At 33.2% G+C, this 21,195-nt stretch overlaps 1 protein-coding gene across 2 annotated transcripts in view; it reads right to left on the reverse strand.

Moving 5' to 3' along the window:
• Positions 1–316: 316 nt before the first annotated feature.
• Positions 317–21,195, reverse strand: part of GUCY1A2 (guanylate cyclase 1 soluble subunit alpha 2) — a 477,302-nt gene continuing 456,423 nt past the window's right edge. The window contains exons 8-9 of one of the 2 annotated variants that reach the window (XM_067038547.1): positions 14,495–14,597; positions 317–1,648 (exon numbers count right to left, since the gene is read on the reverse strand). In XM_067038547.1, coding sequence (XP_066894648.1) covers positions 1,565–1,648; positions 14,495–14,597 — 187 coding nt within the window. In that variant the 3' untranslated portion in view covers positions 317–1,564. Of the gene's footprint in view, positions 1,649–13,255; positions 14,598–21,195 lie in introns of those variants that run through there. The other variant, XM_059070801.2, reaches the window with a different exon arrangement.

Consider the following 21,195-nt stretch of genomic DNA (forward strand, 5'->3'; position numbering starts at 1 on the left):
CACTGGGAGGGGGAATTGTAAGCTGGGATGAAGTTACAGAGTGCTATGGACATATATACACTACCAAATGTAAAATAGATAGCTAGTGGGAAGCACCCTCATAGCACAGAGAGATGAGCTCAGTGCTTTGTGATCACCTAGAGCGGTGGGATAGGGAGGGTGGGAAGGAGATGCAAGATGGAGGGGATATAGGGACATACATATACATATAGCTGATTCACTTTGTTATACAGCAGAACCTAACACAACATTGTAAGGCAATTATACTCCAATAAAAATGTTAAAAAAAATAAGAATATATAGACTTCTCCTTTTTGGTATCATTTATTGGTTTAAATATTTTATAAGTGACAGTTTCCACTTATAAAGTAAATAAATCTGTGGCTTAAACAGAGAGTTTTATAATTAATTATGTAAATATAACACACAACTATTATTTCCACTTTGTTTTATAAGTATCCCAGGTTTTTAATCACTCATTTTTCATATACAAATTTTCCTTGTTCTTCAATCTGTAAATACAAACACATTTTACATAATGAAACATGCTATTTACATATATCATGCATAATTTAGAACAATTATAAATAAGCACAATCCAATGAATTAAAAGCACTGTTACATTAAAAGTAAAGTACATACAGTGGATGTTTATAATTCTGTAAGTGCTTACATACTTTTACACATACTAGTATTCTTAAAATTCTAAGGAAATGGGGCATATTTTATCTTTTCAATCAGAAAAATGTTCTCTAAACTTATACTATTGAGTAAAGAATCTTAAAATATAATATGAAACACTGAATTAAAATTTTATAATTAATGGTACAAGTTTAAGAGATGCAGTCATCTTTGAAAAACAAAAAATAGCTTGACATTTCAAAATATATAAAATTTAACCATGCTTTATGGATATATTATTATATATCATGATGTTATTTGATAACATTGTAATCTAAGTTTGAAATAACTAGATTTTTAAAAGTAATGATTTACAAAGCATAATCTGATAATAAAATAGCAAATACCCAATATTGTTTACATTGCAAGCCAAACCAAAAATTTAGACCCATGAGATTACAGCAAATGAACTGGACAAAACATTAAAATAATTCAGGTATCTGGTTAAATAAAACCTACCCCATGTAGAGGAAGTGAATGAAGGCCTAGCATGATATAACCATGTGTTTTTATAAAGTGGGTTGGGAAACCTATTTATTATTACATGGTACTGGAATGTTTGATGGAAATGCTTTGGCTATTTACCTTATACATTGAAATCAGGAGGGAAGGTTTTGTTTGTATTTGTTTTTATCTAAAGTACTGTTAGGGAAATGAGAACCTTTGGTTTTGTAAAATGGCTACTCACAGCTGAAGTGTCAGAATTCTGGTAGGTTGATTTTGAAATGAGGAATGATATGTATTATTTCTGGAATGCATTTAATTGGTACATTTTAAAAGCATAAGGAGACAGCTTTGTCACTTGATTATCAAAGTCATAATGTAGGGCTTCCCTGGTGGTGCAGTGGTTGAGAGTCCACCTGCCGATGCAGGGGACATGGGGTCATGCCCTGGTCCAGGAAGATCCCACATGCTGCAGAGCAGCTGGGCCCGTGAGCCATGGCCGCTGAGCCTGCGCATCCGAAGCCTGTGCTCCGCAACGGGAGAGGCCACAACAGTGAGAGGCCAGCGTACCGCAAAAAAAAAAAAAAAAAAAAAGTCATAATGTAGTTACAGGTAGTTGTTATAAAATTTTATAGTTTTTTCAAGGCAAATTTTTCAGGAATTTTTTTTTTTTCTTAAAGCTGTTAATTCAACTCTAAGAAAATCAGAAAGCCTCTTTGTCCATGGACAATTTTTCCATTTGAACCTAACCTGACTTCCCTAGTAGTAATAAACTGCCATTATTATGTGACTCAATTTCCACACAGTTGGAATAATTTTTGCTTATCTCCAAATACTTAAAGGAGACAATGATTTAGTTATTTTTCCCAATCTGGGCCTTAGATATCAATTTAGTAAGAGGTAACAAAATAGAGGGAGAAAATGGGACTGTGGCTCACAGCTGTTCAAATGTTATCTTAATTCTTCTTAATTTCTTCTGTTTTCTTCAACCATATCTCTTCCATTTTTACATTCATTATTGAAAACATTTCCCTCAACAAATAAAAATGGTAAAGGTATTGAAGGTCATATTTTTTCATGAACAAATATTAAGATTCTCTATTATTTCAAGACAAAGGTTTTCTTAACACTGAAAATCACAGGAAGAAAGTAATTTGTATTTTCATAGGTGTCAATTTATATGGAAACTGCCTACTTTTTCACAATTTCAAAATCAATGTCAGTGTGGAATAAATAAAAATTGATCAATATAGAAAGTCTTCCCTTTTGAAGTTTTAATTTTTATGAAGTTTTCATATCCCTTCCTTTGACTGACTACCTGATTTGTTATAGTAGAAGATCCCTGAGGTGTATAACAAAGAAGTCCAAATGAGAAATAAGAACCAAAATTCAAATGTATTTGACTTACTGAAGCAAATCTTTCCAGAGAGAAAAAAGAAAGCTGTATTATTTCTACATAATATTCTGTTAATGAATGCAAACGATTTGTGTCATGTAGACAACTTATTAAGTAGTTTGAATGTAATATTAATACACTAACATAAAGGAAAGAATAAAATTTTCAGTTTTAGAGATTAAAGATTGTTTAAATCTTGTTCAAGACTTGTTCAAATTATTGTAGTGCTAAGGGTATCTAAAATGAAAAACATACTCATGTCTTCCTCACTATCACGCCTTTAAATAAGATATTTCACTTCTTTTCCATTATGAATCATATACTCTGCTAGAAATGATTGAATTTTCCCTGAAAAAAAAATTGTTTTGGATTTGGATTTGTAAATGGTTGATCCCTCAATATAGCTATCATAAAATGATCCAACCTGTGTTTTTCTACTTAGGAACATGGTAATTTGTTAATTCTAGTGAAAAAATCAAAATTGTGGTTATAAACAGCCATCTGAATATATGCTAAAATCTAAAGGCATAGAGCTAAGAAATTTGGAATACACTGTATATTGCTTTTTCAATACAGTAGACATAAAATTGATAGGAAACATTTTCAAACCCTCAAAAAAGAACCCAAAACACCATGCTATGCCAAACTGAGTTACAGAAGGGTATACAGGATGCAAGACAGTGCATTGGTCATCTATAGGTAAAGAGCCAGTAAAACCAAGTAGTAGTTGATGTATTTGCCTTATTGGGAAGTAGTTTTTAGAAAACAATTTCCCTACAGATAGAAGTTTCTTTTCTGTTTCAATCTTTAGCAGTGTGGTACCCAAGGAAAAAAATTACTATGTGAAAATAAGAGGATTTTTCCAAATTAAGATGTTTGTAGGGGCAAAAAATAGGAGATTGTCCAAAAAGGGTGACCCTGATACTTCTTGAAAACATGTTTAAATTCAGTAAAAAAGAACAACATGTTATTTTTTAAAACTTATGTTTCTCTTAACTGATGAAACCTCTATAGACACCAAGGTCTCAGTTGTCTCAGTCATTTCTATATCCAAATTATCTATATCTAAATAGTCACCTTCTTTTCTTTACCTCATGAATCCACAAACACTTCAATCATGAAGCCGTAATAATAATATACTATTTTTCACATACTTCATAAGAAAAAGAAAGGAAAGGAAGGAAGGGAGGCAGGGAGGGAGGGAGAAAGGGAGGGAAGGAGGAAATAAGGGGGAAGGAAGGAAGGGAGGATAGAAGGGAGGAAAAGAGGGAGGGAGAGATGGAAAAGAGAAGCTGAGGATCTGACAAACTTAAGGGGCTAATTAGTTTACTGCACATAATGCCTATACTATGCCAATACTAAATTAGATCATAAAGCAAATATTGATTGAGGACATAGTACCAAATTTTCCCAAAAGAAAACAAATTCTTCACTGATGGTCATATATAATGCAATATTTTTTGCCCCTTTAAATCTTTTTATTCTGATTAGCATATTTCTTAAGTTTCTTGTTTGTTTTAACAAAATTTTTACATGCTGAATTTTATGACATTCTATTATGTATGAATACTGTGCTAAAAAAATCTATAATCAGTTAGCCTTACCATCTATTTTCAGCTTTCTTCTAGGTTAACAGGGTTGGCAAAGTGTGATTTTTCTGTCTCTTGTCATCTTTTTTGGTGTCTTTTTTTTTGATTATGGTCCAGCTGAATCCAGCTGAAGTATTTCATATATGCTTATAAAATGGGTTACTTCCTATAGTCAGGTATTCATTTGCATTTTAGTAGGAGAATTTCTCTTTAGACAGGAAAAAAAAGTGTTTTTAAGGATTAGAAGAAAGAGCAATGAGTACTCACTATCTCAGATCATTGAGTTACATGACAAATGAAAGGGATAGATTATATAATTTCCCGGTAACATACCTGAAACTAATTTAAGAGATAAGAATAATAATTTTGGCTACCATTCACTAATAATTATCTTTGTAAAACAAGAACAAAAATAAAGAATTTTCTAAAAATTCCTGAATTACTGTACATAATTATAAAGTTATCTAGTTTATCTAGACCTGCTTGGCTACAATGAGATCTAACATAAGAATTAATTTCTTCTTCTTGATAATACTTTCTAGTCAAATAATAGAAAAGCAATTTATCTGAAACTTCAAGCCAAGGTTAGTCTCTGATTTTAACCTGGTAATTTATACCAATAAAAATTGGAGGGGGGATTTCCTGTTGTTGATAATCTATCTGGCCACTCCAACATGGAGTTTGCTTCACTTTAACTACGGAGAATTGAACTTTTTAAATAAAGCTTATAAGTGGCCGGGGAATTTTAAGTGGTTATACACAAATATATTTATACAGATCATCCCAGTCTCAGAAGAAAGCCATGCTCTCTTGCCAACCTTGAAAGTTAGTGATATTGGCCATAAAGGAATGCTTCTTGGGAGTCAATAAAAGTAGAATTGTTCTAGGAATTGAAGTTTCATTAAGTATGGAAATGCATAGCTTCTTTTTAGTCAGAAAATATGTAGGAATATTTATATTTATTGTTCAAAGGATATGAAGGTAAGTTTTCACTTAGATTTTATTCTGAGAAGTTGAGATTCTTGCTCTAGATCCTTTCATAGCCAAATGTGAATACAGTATACTTGTCTTTTACCCTTAACCCTTATATTATTAAAAATAGTTTCATTATTTTAAGTAAAAGAATGTTGCCAATTTGTAAACCATGGCTCAATGCCAAAATTTGTAACTTTGTCTTATTTATGACATCTTCTACATCTTTCCTGCAACAACTGGAAAACATAGAGAAAAAAATAATTGAAATGTAATTTATAATTCTTTGTTATCTCCAGGACATAAAACCTGAAGGAATCCATCAACAAAATTATTATTCCTTTTCAGTGCTGAAGCACTTTATACTTTTAGAAAATTTTCAAAAGTCTTTAGCATTCTGAATTTCAGATATAAGTAAGTTGATTTTCAAGACAGCAAATCTTCATCCCAAATTAGTTTCCTAACTGATAACTCTGATTAAAAATTGTTCAGGTTTGTTTCTTCCTTTTAAAATTTCTGTTCTAAACAAACTCTGCTAGAATTAACTAGCTACATATAAGTGAAACATCTTTGAATGATGATTAGAGACTACTTAACCACTTAATTTTAAAAGACTGGGAGTACATCTTCATCTCTCCCACAGAATACCATCAAATGCTGTGGAGTAACTCTCTCCCCAGCTCTATTTCTTTGGAACTTCTCAGAATAGGATGGATAGGCCTGGAATCATAAAGACTTTTATCTACTCTAAAGTTGAGCACTTGTTTTGCTTGCAGCTGAAGCCCAATTTGAGAACAATGTGAAGGAGAATATGGAATAGAGTATAGCCCCCCACAGCCATTTTACAGATGTTAGTATACAGAATATTTCTCATTCTTTGTGATTAAATTTTCCAAATAGGGAATGATATAATCTCTATAATGTCAGAACAACAACAAAAAAGATATATAAAATGAAATTGTATTCTTCTCAGGGAATGTTAACTCAGTCAGCATGCTATAAAAGGAAAAGAAAAAAGTTTTGTTTTAATATCACTTGAACACCTATAGTCTGTTCTTTTGTGCTAATTTTAGCAGGCTTTTCTGTGACATACAGAGGGGCTGGTATTTGGCCTTCTTAGTTCCTTAAGCCCAGATATTCTCACACTTTCATTTACCTTCATCACTGTAACCAAGACTAGTTCTATCTGCCACCTTCAGAGAGTTTCTATATATAGCTTTGTGAGTTTCTAATCCCAGTTTCACCGATGTGTGCCCCTGCTGAGAGGTTGCTGCTAGCTCCTAAGAAAATTGAAAATAGCTAATGAGGGATTTTTTCTGTGTTCTTTTTAAATAAAAATGAGCAAATAAGTCATTTGGCTTTCACTAAACTACATGTGTCTATTATGAAAACTGCTTCACTTTAGGAGTATATATACTTTCACAAAGAAAAAAGTTAAATTTCTTTGCTCAATCTCATCTAAAGTTCCTGCCCATCCCACCCCCTCCATCTGTCCCTGTGTTCTGAGTCTGACGTGTAACTGCCAGGCAGCAAAATGGGAAGAATTGTCTTTAAAGAGTGCGGGGGTGTGAAGAAGAAATTTTGTACAATTTTGATTTTACCCCAACTAATACATTATTGTCCTACTTATATTTAATTATACTTAATAGCCCACAGTAAAAATTCATTTAGTAGAATCCCTTCTTTAACTCCAAAAGGCCACAGAGGAAATTTAAATATAAACCAATTCCTTTATCTGTAAAAATATGTATCAAAAGAATTAGAAACAAGCTACTACTTAGGCTTGCCATTTAGTTTTTCTTGTCTCTTCTGCTTTCAAATAATAAGCAATAGTACTTATGTATAATATTAAGAGTGGTCTGATCAGCAACTAGACAAATTAACTGAGAAAATAGATTCATTATAGTTTAATGGATTCAAATTAAGTATTTTTTATTATTTATTAACAAAAGCATGCTTATTAAGGGTTAAGCATCCAATGATATACAAAAAGATGACTGTCAAATGCTTTCTCAGTGGGAAAAAAACACTTTCTCAGTGACTCAACAACCTGTTTGATTTTTATAGGAGAATTTTATAAATTGTGGGTAGGAGGATGTTAAGTTTTGCTGTTGGTAATAGGAAGGTAAAATACTAGCCAACCCACCCATGACTTCAGTTGTGTTCAGATTCAAGATTAGAGGAGAGTTTAACCATCTAGGCAATAATAGGAACTGTAATCTTATTTAGAGGTTTAGGAATGGATTCTAAGCTTTATGATTTTGCTAAATAATAATCATATGATTAAAAGTACCTCAGTGTATCATAAATTTACTAGTTAGTTTGAACTGTAATACTAATTCATGATTCTAAATGATGGAGGAGTAATTTAACTATTAAAGGACTGATTATTATTGACTGTGCCACATTTGATTAAAATTATATTTTAAGGAAAGTAAAAATATGAATTATTCATTTCAAAACCTGCATGCTTTAGTGGTATCATCAAAATGGCTGAGAAGGACAGGTTATTTTAAATATGACTACATAATGATTTTCAGACATTTTAAAATTATACTACAGATGAATTTCAACCAATCACATTCTGAAAGCCAAAATAGTATTGTACTTACTAAACATTTGCCATCACAGAGAACAGTGATAATAATTCTTTTTATCTTTAATCTTTCATCATCTCAGACCTTATCAAACCAACAGTAGAATTAATAACTTGTCCCAAGATGCATCTGTATTTTTGCCAAGCCTACTCTCGATCAGCTTATCCAACCCATACTATACTTTTGCTCATTTATCTATCCTTAAATACTCCTATTTACTATTTACTATATATATTATATATATATATAGTATATATACTATATACTATATATATATATTTACTATATACTACAAAGATCTAAAAGTCTGGGCAACAATACATACACAATCTTTTGAGAGGAATAGAAATCATATTATGATAGGTATCAATAATTATACATCAGAAACAATCTGATCAAAATATATTAATTACTTCATAGCATGTGTGCAAATGAAGGACTTGTGAGAGAAATTAAGCATGTTATCTGCTCAGATAATTTTTATCTATCACTTGTTGCTCATTTTACTGTAGTAGAATGGTGAATATCTTTTAAAAGTCCACACTACCTATATTATTGCTTATATAAAACATGTCTGTTTCCCTAAGGGTTCTATGAAGTGCACAGAAGTGGAAGTTCATATGGCATCATCATCATGGCTTAGATTATTGCTTGAAAGGTTGTTATAAGATATTGCTAGGAAATAAGTTTCAGATGAATGTACAATTCTATGAGAAAAGTACAGAGTGAGACTAAGTATCAAGTTGGTGATGTTTCAAACATAAAAATCAAAGCATTTGGGAATAAGGCTGTCACTTTGACATTTGCTTCTCTGTTCAAAGTCTTGTTGGTAAGGATCAATAAATATTGTGATATACTGCACAGCTCTGGCAGTAACTAAGAAAGTTATACTGTACCTAGTATGTCTAATAGCCCTATAGTGAGCAATATTCATCCCTCATGCTTATCAGTGTTGATTTGAAGCTTGAAGACTTATGCTCAAAAAGCAGACTATAAACTTGAAACCAAAGCTAAAATTAAAACTTGTGAAAGAAATAATGTTATTAAGTATGGAGTATTTAGCTTTTCAAAATAAGTATGAATGAAATAATATATTTCTATCTTAGTCAACTTGCATTTATTCTTAGTAATTGGGATTATTTGAATATTCTTCATTGATTCCCAAATCTGTATGTATATTAGCATTACCTAGAATGATTTTCTAAATACAGATATCTAGGCCTCCACCTGAGACCTACTGAATCCAAATCTCTGAAGGTAAAGTACAGTAATTTGTGTCTCTAAGGTAGTCAGATACTACCAAGCTTCCTAAAGTAGTCAGGGACTGCCAAGCTGATGAGTTGAACCATTGAACAGGATCATTTCTTAATAAGGATGGAATTGGCAATGAGGCACATGGCTGAAGCTATGGTCTGGTCACAACACAATAGAAATAAGACACAGGACATTCCATGGTGGTCCAGTGGTTAAGAATCCACCTTTCAATGCAGGGGATGTGAGTTCAATCCCTTGTCAGGGAACTAAGATCCCACATGCTGCGGGGCAACTAAGCCCACGTTCTGCAACTAGAGAGAAGGCCGTGCACTGCAACTACTAAGCCTGAGCACTCTGGAGCCTGCACGCCACAACAAGAGAAGCCCATGTGCCACAAAGAAGACCTAGTGCAGCCAAAATTTTAAAAAAGAGAAATAAATAAAGACACAAACTTTACTTCTCTACATCCCAAGTCCTTCCAAAATGTCACTCTTTTTTAATCATGTAATATCTACATTCAACACACACACAAACACACACACACAGAATATTTATTACTTTATAAAACTAAAACTATTCTACAACATAATATTAGCTGTGATTCTTCCTGTTTATAAATTTATCAATGACTTTTTTTAATGAAAGGAAGAAGGAAGGAAAGAAGGAACAATGACTTTTATGAAAGGAAAAAGAAGGAAAGAAGGAACAAAGGAAGGAAGGAAACAGAAAGGTGACAGGAAAATAATTCTTAGGCTTCAACTGTTTGAATCAAGTGTGAGGAAGGAATTTTGCACACTATTTCAAAATGCTCTGACAAAATTTATGTTAACCTGTGTATAATATCAGTGTCTGTTCTTCATTCACCACTGTGAGGAGACTTAAATTGAGTCCACGGCTGGGGTCAGTTTATCCATTTAACAATAAAATTATTTCAATCATGTTAACACTATTTATGTGTATGTTCAATCAGCTGGTTGTAAATTAAGTGTATTCATATCAAGAGCTATGTTTAAAGAATTATCACTCAGACCGTAGTATGTTAAACTTTAATAATTAAGCCTCTGGTACATCATGTTTTTCAGGTTATATCTAATAAGATATGCTTATAGAAACCTCTGAAATGACTTAATTTTTGAAGCCAAAGAACTATAGTTTAATAATAGAAATACCCAGGCTACAATATGGGGCTTGGTTCTCGGACTTGAGTTTCTAGGTACAGTTGGCTGAAAGACTCTGGTGCCCCCCAGAGCCTATTCAGAGTCATGTGTAACTCATTCTGAAGAAGATTTACTGAAGTTGTACCAAATACTTGGAACCAGATAGTGTTTTGAAGAAAGCAGAGAGAAGCTATAGGTGTAAGCAATAACCTAGCACAACTGAGAATGGTTAGTTCACTTCAGCAGTGCCTTGTTACTTGGGCCTAGAGTTGTGTGGGTCTTGCAATCTGCCTGAAACAGGCATCAACAACTCTATGGCCATGTTAGGTTCAGTGCTACAGAGGGAATGGTGTTTGACAGAGCCAAACTTGACTTGGTGAGATGGTTTCCAGTGACAGTATAGAGTAGGAGAAGGTCTGGGCATTGGTTAAGTTGTGCTTAAAATGCAGGACAAGACAGAAATTACATGTAGAAGTTTTACTCTCTGCTCTGATGATCCACAAACTTGCCCTCAGCTAGTCAAGAACCCAAGGAGCCTTCAAAACTATATTTAATAATGGTGAGAATCTTGAGCTCCCTCTTCACACCTCACAACCTCAAATATACCATTTCAAGTGGTATCAAAATGATTCTGTAGGAAAAACACAGCCTGGCAATTTTCCAGATTCTCTGTGATTTTGCCTTTTGTATCTATCAATTTAATTTTATTTTATTGTTGTAACTCTTTGGAGGAATTCACCAGATTAAGACTTCCTGCTTTTGTGAATGAGATTTTGCTTTATTTGTTGTCTTATTTTGTTCTGTTTTTCCTGGAGAGGCACACAATTTTGCACTTTCACAATAAAACACTACGTTCCTGTTACTATTGTCACTGGATAAGAACAGTGTGAGACCCTGAGAGTTCATATTTGAAGCACTGAATCCACAAACCCATTCTCAAGTCTCAGGCATCAGTGCCTGTCTCAGTCACAATAGGTCATACACAGCTCACTGGATTCCACAATAATGAAGTATTAAAAGGGAAAATCAAAACTATTTGAAATATAAAAGAAGAGATGAATATCAAGGCAGATTTTAGACAGTTGGACCAAACTGTTAACTAGAAGCTGTTTCTTCTTTCCCTTCTCCACCCAACACTACACAGCCAAGAGCCCCAACTATATGTGTTCTTCAGGCATTGAGTATTATTCTTTTAATTATGGCTGTTACCTATTTATTACAGTTCACAAAGCACATACTGTGCTGTATATTTTGGGTACATATGGGGGTTTCTGACTTCATTATATAACTCATTTACTTGTAAACAATATGACATTCTCTCTATCAAAATGATACTGATGTCAACATGAAGCTTTGGTACTGATGGCTAGTCATAAAGTAACTTCTTCAAATCAGTTGCTGGAAAGAATACTGAAACAGAGGGTCTATATGTGCCAAACTGGATCTTAAAGTATCCATTTTAAGTGGGTTAGAGCCATTTCCCCAATTAAATAACGCTTGATTTCTAAAGGGACATCCATTTAAATTCCATTTAATCTGCCATGCTAAAATGCATGATGTATGTTAATAATTTGTACATGAGAATGCTGTATAGATATTAGTCAAATGAAATACCAACAGCCACCCATTATTACAATCACAATTCCTAATGGAGGATACATGTATTGTACTCTATATGACACATAAAAATGCAATGTTTTTTTCACAGCCTCTAAATTCTATGACTGCAGCTAGAATGAAATGCCATTTTATACCGTATTTTGCAAATACATATAGGAATAGTGTAGCTATAATAAGTCAACTGTACTAGTTTGGCAAAATGGTAATAGATCAGACCATTGCCTCAGACTATACCTTCAAAGATACATTTAGATTATATTCTATGAAAAATGTAGTTTACATCCTGTTTGTGATATTTAATAGATCTCTGGCATATCTTCATTGTGACATTTGTGACAATGTAAATAGCTACGCTTCTCCAAGTAAAATCATATAAACTAAGAAAGAGCTTGTTATTTTTCTGACAAATTGAATGTATATACAATTCTTATCCCAAATCCTATAACCAAGTACTAGATAATGAAGTGGATTGTCAAGGATGCTTTTAAAATATGCTTCCCACAGGTATTTTTAAGTATGGAGAGAATAACCATATGTTTAGAATAGTTGCTTAGACAAATCTTTACAAAAAGTAGAGAATTAGATTGGATGATTCCTGGAAGTCTCTTTCCGCCTTATGGTTACAAAACATGTTGTTTACGATTAAAACACTTATGATTTACTATATCACAATAAGCTTTAAGTTACTGTGCAGAATAAGCATAAATGACTTCAGTGAGTTTGGTTCTCTCCCCATGCTCCTGTGCATGAAAGAAATACTTTTGGGAGTATTTATTCCCATGAGAGAACCTTGTCCTCAGCCTCCTATAAACACCCTGGTCTTCTTGCCCACATGTGGTTAAAAACAAAAACCTAGACCCAAGGAAGGGAGGGACAGGCAAGGATTCATGTCTAGGTCCTGTTTTCACATGCAAAGTGTTGCATTAGTGTCCTCTTAATCCCCAGAGAGAGAACAGAGTTCAACAACTATAAAAATGATCACCATTATAACAAATAATCTGCATATCTAAAAATATATTCTAGCTGTATACTTAGAGAACTTAAAAACACTAATTAATCCTCACAGACTACAATGGACACTAGTTAATCTGTTCCTTAACTGAGTTATTTCATAACCAAATTCTAATGCAGCCAAAATCCCTAACCAGAAAAAGTATATTGTATTCAGTAGACTTAAGCTACCAATGAGTATACCTATCAGAGTAAGAAAATGGCCACCACAAGATTTCAAGGAAACAAATGTTTCCAACTCATTAACCTCAAGAGAAACTTAGATTCTGTGTCTGATCCAAAATAAGAAACTCTGGACACACTGTGCTCCTAATTTCAGGGTAGGTCTGTAATAATATTTTCATGCACTGTTAATTAATGGGAACAGGTTTTCATCTAGCAGAACAAGCAATGGAAGTCTATCTGTAACTTTGGTGATTACTAGGTCTGAAGGTTAGACATATTTCAGTGTTAATGAAGGTGATTCACTGAATTTAAAAGCCACATCAAATAAACTGCAGAAGAAAATTTAAAAAAAATCTCAAATCCATAAAGTACAGTTTTTTTCCTTGTTTTTATTATGAAAGAATAAACAACCTTCTTGGCAAAATATCCTACACCTCTTTCTCACTAATGCCAGTATCTAGTGATTTGCTCCCATGAGGGTCAGTGAGTCCTTAGGAAGCATCCGTTGAAGAAGGTGACAAGGGCAGGGGAGTGGACTTACATGTCATTTAGTAGGATGCTGTTTATTAGAATTTAGCACATTGTAAAAACTACCTATATTTAGAATGCTAAGTTGAAAGGGTCCAATGTGGCAAATCATTTTATTTTCACTGATATTTCTCAGAAGATAGCAAAAAGACCTTTCTTTAATCTTGGTTACAGATACATGCATTTGCTATTAGGAAATGCCATTTCCTCTGGATTCTATGCTACATTAATCAAATCTAAAAGCTATATTTACTAAGCAGATATACTATGCTTTCTCAGCATCTGAAATCCTAGGTTATGTGTATTTTCAATCTAAGCACTTATCTCTCTAAATAAGTGAAACTATATTCAATTAATATGTTGGAATTACATAATATACCAACTATACAGTAGCAGATTGTGAAAATCTAATAATGCTGTGTGAAATTATCTAGAAGAGGTATGTATAAAAATAGGTAATATCCCTAAAATATTTTGCCAAGTTACAGTTTTTCCTGCTGGGAAGTTTACCACACTGCCATGATATGTGTATGAAATGTCTGTTCAGAAAAACAAAATTAGAAAATATTCCTTTCATACCCACTCACTAAATGTAGGAATATATAATCAAAACTGGCTCTCAAAAGTGATACAGATATATAGAGAAAAATACCTGTATGTGTGACAAACAAGAAAGCATGGAATTGATTTACTGGTTAGTTTTGAAAGGGGCCTCACACTTGTAATTAATTGAAATACATATAGATATGACCTAAAACACTAATAAGAATGGATACATCTAATTTCCCCTTTGCTCTCTAGTTTTTTCTTGCCAGTTATCACCCTCCTTTTTCTAGGATTATGGCCTGACATAACAGAAATTCCACTGCTTGTTCTCCACAGAGCAGTGAAGGATAAACAATCTTTCCATTCTCCTGTCATGACCCATGTTCTGGGCTTGTGCTTTTTGGAGGAGTCTTTGATCTGTAGCAGGTCTCAGAGGCTTGTCTCCCGGAGGAACATTGTGCCAATGTTGTAGGAAACCTTTTTTATTCTCGATGAAGAAAGGGAAGGCTTTGGCTGCTTCGGACCAGTTCTTACCTCCAGGAAATAGCAGATCCCAGAGATTTCCTTTGGAAAGTTGTCTGGAAGCTCTTCACGGGACCGAGGAATGAATGTGAAACTTTCTTCTCGTTTTAATAATCTAAGAAGAAAACATATAATGTGAATCATATGGGCAGGGGAGATGAGAAAAGACGGACACAAATTTTAAAGACTCAGGAAGCCTTTCAATGACTGAACTCATATTAAATGCCTTCATTCTTTGTAGAGATGTGGCCTTCATTCCATTCCAAATACTAGGAAATATTATTTCTCAGGAGAAAATACTTTCACGCTATAATAATAATTTTTAAAAAGCAAAGTTGTTCTTGGTGCTACTGGAAAATATTTTTCAAAGTTGATTTTTTTCCTAAACAAAAGGCTAAAGAAACTGCGTAATGCAAGTTTTTATTCAAACATGAAGGATTTACTCTTTCTTTTTTAAAAATCTGCCTAATTCTGGAGCACTCCTTTAATGTTTTGTAAACTCTCAATAAGATTTAAATCCTATGTGTCATACACATAAATCAAGTTTTTAGCTTTGTAGAACAACAGTCATAATTCCATGTTTCTCTGATATCTGTTTACTGATTCTAGCAATACATATTTTCTAAAGTCACTAGCATTTATTTGTCAAACAGCTTGACTCTTCCCATCCAGTCTTAGTTAAAGACAATTTTCTAGTACGCTAATACTGGAGATTTATCCTTGTCCACTTCCATGAAATGTTCAGTTTGATAGCCGTACCTAAAAAAGTGGTCCAGCAATTCAATTTAATTCAACAACTTTTATGGGCTGTTTCTTATTGCCCTAGAAAAATCTCCTAGATTCTGTTGTGAATATAATAGGTAGAACACAACAAGCTAAGAAGCTTAAAGTTTGTCAAAAGAGATAGACACAGAGAATAAAAGAAACAGAAAATAAAAACTGAATAAGCAAACAAAAGCCACAGTAATATAAAACAATAGGCTAGATGCTATAAGAAAGATGAATCCAAAAAGGTGTTGAAATCCAGATAGGGAAAAAGTTTACAGTGAGATGACCACTAAACCTTCATGGATGAAATGGTACTTAAATATGGGCAGACAAGTGAATGTGGAGAACAATATAATCAAAGGTTTAGATACAAGAAAATTATGATCAGGCTCAACATGTTTCCAACTATTGGGATACCATTATAGAATGAGGTAAGAGTGAGAGTTAAGGCTGAAGTAGTAGGTTAAGACAAACTTTTGAAGTCCAAAACTAAAAGTTTAGACTTTATTTGGAAGGCACAGGGGAGCCAAATCTATCACTTTTTCCCTAAAAACAACTAATTTTCCTAAGACAGGTAAATGTTAATAGCAGGTCCAAGTTATTCAGGATAAGAGATGAGTTGGGGGTGAAAGGAACCATTATGACAGAGAAAAGGCAAAGTCAAAAAGTCAGTGAGTGCAAGGAGAATAAACAATGTTTGAAAAATGTAAGATCATTGTACAAGCAATGATAATCATCTTTACACTAAAGAGAAAAAAAAAGAATCATTCTTTGTCAAAAGTTCTTAATGGATAAAATATTATCTGAAAATAACAGTTGGTAGTACTAAGAATTCTTATAATGTGAGCAAACTATATTTACCCATTATGAATGACTTGTAGTATTTTGCCTTATAAAAGATTTTTTAAAGATTTTATTCTTACTTGTTCATTTTATTTATTTTATTTAATTTTTCTTTTATATTGGGGTATAGTTGATTTACAATGTGTTAGTTTCAGGTGTACAGCAAAGTAGTTCAGTTGTACATATACATATATCCATTCATTTTTCAGATTCTTTTCCCCATACTGGTTATTATAGAATATTGAGTAGTTCCTTGTGCTCTACAGTAGGTCCTCGCTGATTATCTATTTTATATATAGTAGTGTATATATTTTAATCTCAAACTCCTAATTTATCTCCTTGCCCCATCTTTCTCCTTTGGTAACCAGAATTTTGTTTTAGAAGTCTGTGAGTCTGTTTCTGTTTTGTAGATAAGTTCATTTGCATCATCTTTTTAGAGTTCACATATAAGTGATATCATATGATGTTTCTTTCTCTATATGACTGACTTCACTTAGTATGATAATCTCTAGGTACATCCAAATGGCTGCAAATGGCTGCAAATGGCATTATTTCATTCTTTTTTATGGCTATTCCATTTTATATATGTACCACATCTTCTTTATACATTCCTCTATTGATGGACATTAGGTTGCTTCCATATCTTGACTATTGTAAACAGTGCTTCAATGAACATTGGGGTGCATGTATCTTTTTTTGTTGTTGTTGTTGTTGTATGCAGGCCTTTCACTGTTGTGGCCTCTCCCGTTGCGGAGCACAGGCTCCGGACACACAGGCTCAACGGCCATGGCTCATGGGCCCAGCTGCTCCGTGGCACGTGGGATCCTCCCAGACTGGGGCACGAACCCATGTCCCCACACTGGCAGGTGGACTCTCAACAACTGCGCCACCAGGGAAGCCCGCATGTATATTTTTGAACTAAGGTTTTCTCCAGATATATGCCCAGGAGTGGGACTGCTGGATTATATGGTAGTTCTACTTTTAGTAGTTTAAGGAACCTCCATACTGTTCTCCACAGTGGTTGTACCAATTTACATTCCCACCATCACTGACTGTGGGTTCTGTTTTCTCCACATTCTTGCAAGCACTTTTTATTTGTTGACATTTGGATAATAGCAATTATGACAGGTTTGAGGTGATATCTCATTATGATTTTTCCTTTTTAAAAACTTCCAATTGACCATTCCTTTAAAAATATTACATAGTGATTATATTAACTTGGGATATAGGTAAATGAGTCTCATTCTAACATTTCAAAATTCTTTCAATTAACTTATCTCATTTATCCACATAATGTAACTCCATGCAAAGTCTAAACATGCTCTTCTCTGACAAACTTATGGAGGGTAAAAGTAAGTCCAGAGTAAGATAGAGTGCTTTGTTAATGGGAGCAGTAAGACTGTGTTGGCACTGAAAGTAGAGTCCAGACCTATTAACTCCTAGTCAAGCTTAGCACTACAATAAATAATAAAGCTACACTAAGATAGTTTTTTTTTCTTCCAGTGTTATTGAGATATAATTGATATACAGCACTGTAAAAGTTTAAGGTGAATAGTATAGTGGTTGGACTTACACCATGAAATAATTACCAAAATAAGTTTAGTGAACATCTCATATAAATACAAAATTAAAGAAACAGAAAAATTTTTTTCCTTGTGATGAGAACTCTTAGGGTTTACTCTCTTAACAACTTTCATATATAACATACAGCAGTGCTAATTACATTTTTCATGTTGTACATAACACCCCCAGTACTTATTTACCTTATAACTGTTAGTTTGTACCTTTTGACTACATCCATCTAATTCCTGCTTCCCCCACCCCCCTCTGGTAACCACAAATCTGATCTCTTTTAATGTTTGTTCACTTTTGAGGTATAGTTGACCTACAACACTATGTTAGTTTCTGTCATACCCAGTAGTGATTTAATATTGCTAGACATTTCAAAATAATCACCATGATAAGCCTAGTTACCATATGTCATCATACAAAGATATTACATAATTATTGACAATATTGCCCACACTGTACATTTCATAACCATAACTCATTTATTCTGTAACTAGAAGTTTGTGCATCTTAATCTCCTTCAAGTATTTCTCCTCCCCCCAACAACCTCCTCTCTGGCAACCACCTGTTTGTTCACAGTATACATAATGCTGGTTTTGTTTTGTTATATTCAGTCATTTGTTTTGCTTTTTAGCTTCCACATAAAAGTGAAATCATACAGTATTTGTCTTTCTCTCTCTGACATTTTGTATAGCATGATACCTTCTAGGTCCATCCATGTTGTCCCAAATGGAAGATTTCATTCTTTTTATGGCTGAGTAATATTCCATTGTATACATATGTTATATCTTCTTTATCCATTCATTTATTGATGGGCACTGTGGTTGCTTCCATATTTTGGCTATTGTAATAAAACTTCAGTGAACATAGAGGTGCATGAATCTATTCTTATTAGTGTTTCTGTTTTCTTCAGATAAACATCCAGGAGTGGAATTTCTGGGTCATTTGATAGTTCTATTTTTAATTTTTTGAGGAATTTCCATACTGTTTTCCATAATGGCTGCACCAATTTACATTCCCTCCAACAGTGATTTAGGGTTCCATTTTCTCCACATTCTTGGAAGCACTTGTTATTTGTTGATATTTAGATAATAGCCATTCTGACAGGTGTGAGGTGATATCTCATTGTGATTTTTATTTGCATTTCCCTGATGATTAGCATCTTTTCCTTTGCCTGGTGCCCATATGTATGTCTTCTTTAAAAATGTCTACCTAGGTCCTCTCCCAGATTTTAAATTGTTTTTTTTGTTTTGTTGATGTTGAGTTTTAAGTGTTCTTTGTATATTTTGGATATTAACTCCTTTTTGGTTAAGTGGTTTGCAAATATCTTCTCCTATTCAGTAGAGAGCTTTTTTATTTTGTTGATAGTTTCCTTTGATGTGCAAAACTTTTTAGTTTGATGTAGTCCCATTTGTTTATTTTTCTTTTGTTTCCCTTGCCTAAGGAGACATGTCCAAAAAAATATTGCTAAAACCAATGACAAAAAGCATATTAGCTAAGTCCTCTTCTAAAAGTTTTACAATTTCAGGTCTTATATTTAAGTCTTTAATCCATTTTGATTTTACTTTTCATATGGTGTGAAAAATTAGTCCAATTTGATTCTTCTGTCCAGTTTACCCAACACCATTTATCTTTTCCACATTGTATTTTCATTCTTCTTTTTTATAGATTAATTGACCATATGGCTGTGGGCTTAATTCTGGGCTCTTTATTCTGTTCCATTGACCTTTGTGTCTGTTTTCTGCCAGTACCATACCATTTTGAATTACTGTAGCTTTGTAGTATGGTTTAAAATCAGAGGGCATGATACCTCCAGCTTTGTTCTCCTTTCTCAAAGTTATTTTGGCTATTCTGGGTCTTTTGTATTTCCATACAAATTTTAGAATTATTTGTTCTAGTTCTGTGAAAAATGCCATTGGTATTTTGATAGAAATTACACTAAATCTGCAGACTGACTGAATACCATTGTCATTTAACAATATCAGTTCTTCCAACCCATAAGCACTATATATCTTTCCATTTGTGCCATCTTCAATTTCTATTTTCAGTGTCTTATAGTTTTCTGAGTATGTGTCTTTTTCCTCCTTAGTTAGATTTATTCTTAAGTATTTTATTCTTTTTGATACAACTGTAAATGGGATTGATTTTATTAATTTCTCTTTCTGACAGTTTATTTTTAGTGTATAGAAATGCAACTGATTTCTGTATATTAATTTTGTGTCTTGCAACATTAACAAATTAATTGATAAGTTCTAGTAATTTTCTTTTGTGGCATATTTAGGATTTTCTATGTATAGTATCATGTCATTTGCAAAGAGTGACAATTTTTATTCTTTTTTTCAAGCTTGGATTCTTTAAAAAAATGTTGTGTGTGTGTGTCTGATTTCTGTGGCTAGGACTTCCAATACAGTACTGTATAAAAGTGGTGAGAGTGGGCATATTTGTCTTCTTCAGGAAGAAATGCTTTCAGCTTTTCTTTATTGAATATGATGTTGGCTTGGATTTGTCATATAAGACCTTTATTATTTTGAGGTATGTCCCTTCTATACCTACTTTGTTCAGAACGTTTATCACAAATCTATGTTGAATTTTGTCAAAAGCTTTTTCTGCATCTACTGAAAAGATCATATAATTTTTATTCTTCAGTTTGTTACTGTGGTTTATCACATAGTTTGATTTGTAAATATTGAACCATTCCTGATTCCCTGAGATATATCCCACTCGATCATAGTATATGATCCTTTTAAGGTATTGTTGACTTCAGTTGGCTAATATTTTGTTGAGGATTTTTACATCCATGTTCATCACTGATACTGGCCTATAATTTTCTCTTTTTTTGTCATGTCTTAGTTTGGTTTTGGTAACAGGGTGATGCTGGCCTCATAGAATGAATTCAGAAGTGTTCCTTGCTCTTCAACTTTTTGGTAATAGTTTGAGAAGATTAGGTGTTGATGCTTTTTAAAATATTTGGTAGAATTCAACTCTCAGTCCATCTGGTTCTGCACTTTAATTTGTTGGGAGTTTTAAAATTACTGATTCAACTTCATTACTGGTAATTGTTCTGTTCATATTTTCTATTTCTTCTTGGCTCAGTCTTGGAAAATTAAACATTTCCAGGAATTTGTGATCTATCCTGGAGAATGTTCCATGTGCACTTGAAAAGAATATGTATTATGCTGCTTTTGGATGAAATGTCCAATATACGTCCATTAAGCCTATCAAGCATAGTGTGTCATTTAAGGTCAGTGCTTCCTAATTGATTTTCTGTCTGGATAATCTGCCCATTTATGTAAGTGAGGTGTTGAAGCCCCCTATTATTGTGTTCCTATCAATTTCTCCCTATACGTGTGTTAATATTTGCTTTATGTATATTTAAATGGTTTTATGTTGGGTATATATATTTACAATTGTTAGATCTTCTTCTTGATCATTAAGTAATATATTAATTTGTCTCTTGTTAAAGTCTCTGTTTTAAAGTCATTTTGTCTGATATAAGTATTGCTACCCTGGCTTTTTTTTCATTTAAATTTGCA

This window comes from Kogia breviceps, chromosome 7 (genome assembly GCF_026419965.1).
Source record: "Kogia breviceps isolate mKogBre1 chromosome 7, mKogBre1 haplotype 1, whole genome shotgun sequence".
NCBI lineage: Eukaryota > Metazoa > Chordata > Mammalia > Artiodactyla > Physeteridae > Kogia > Kogia breviceps.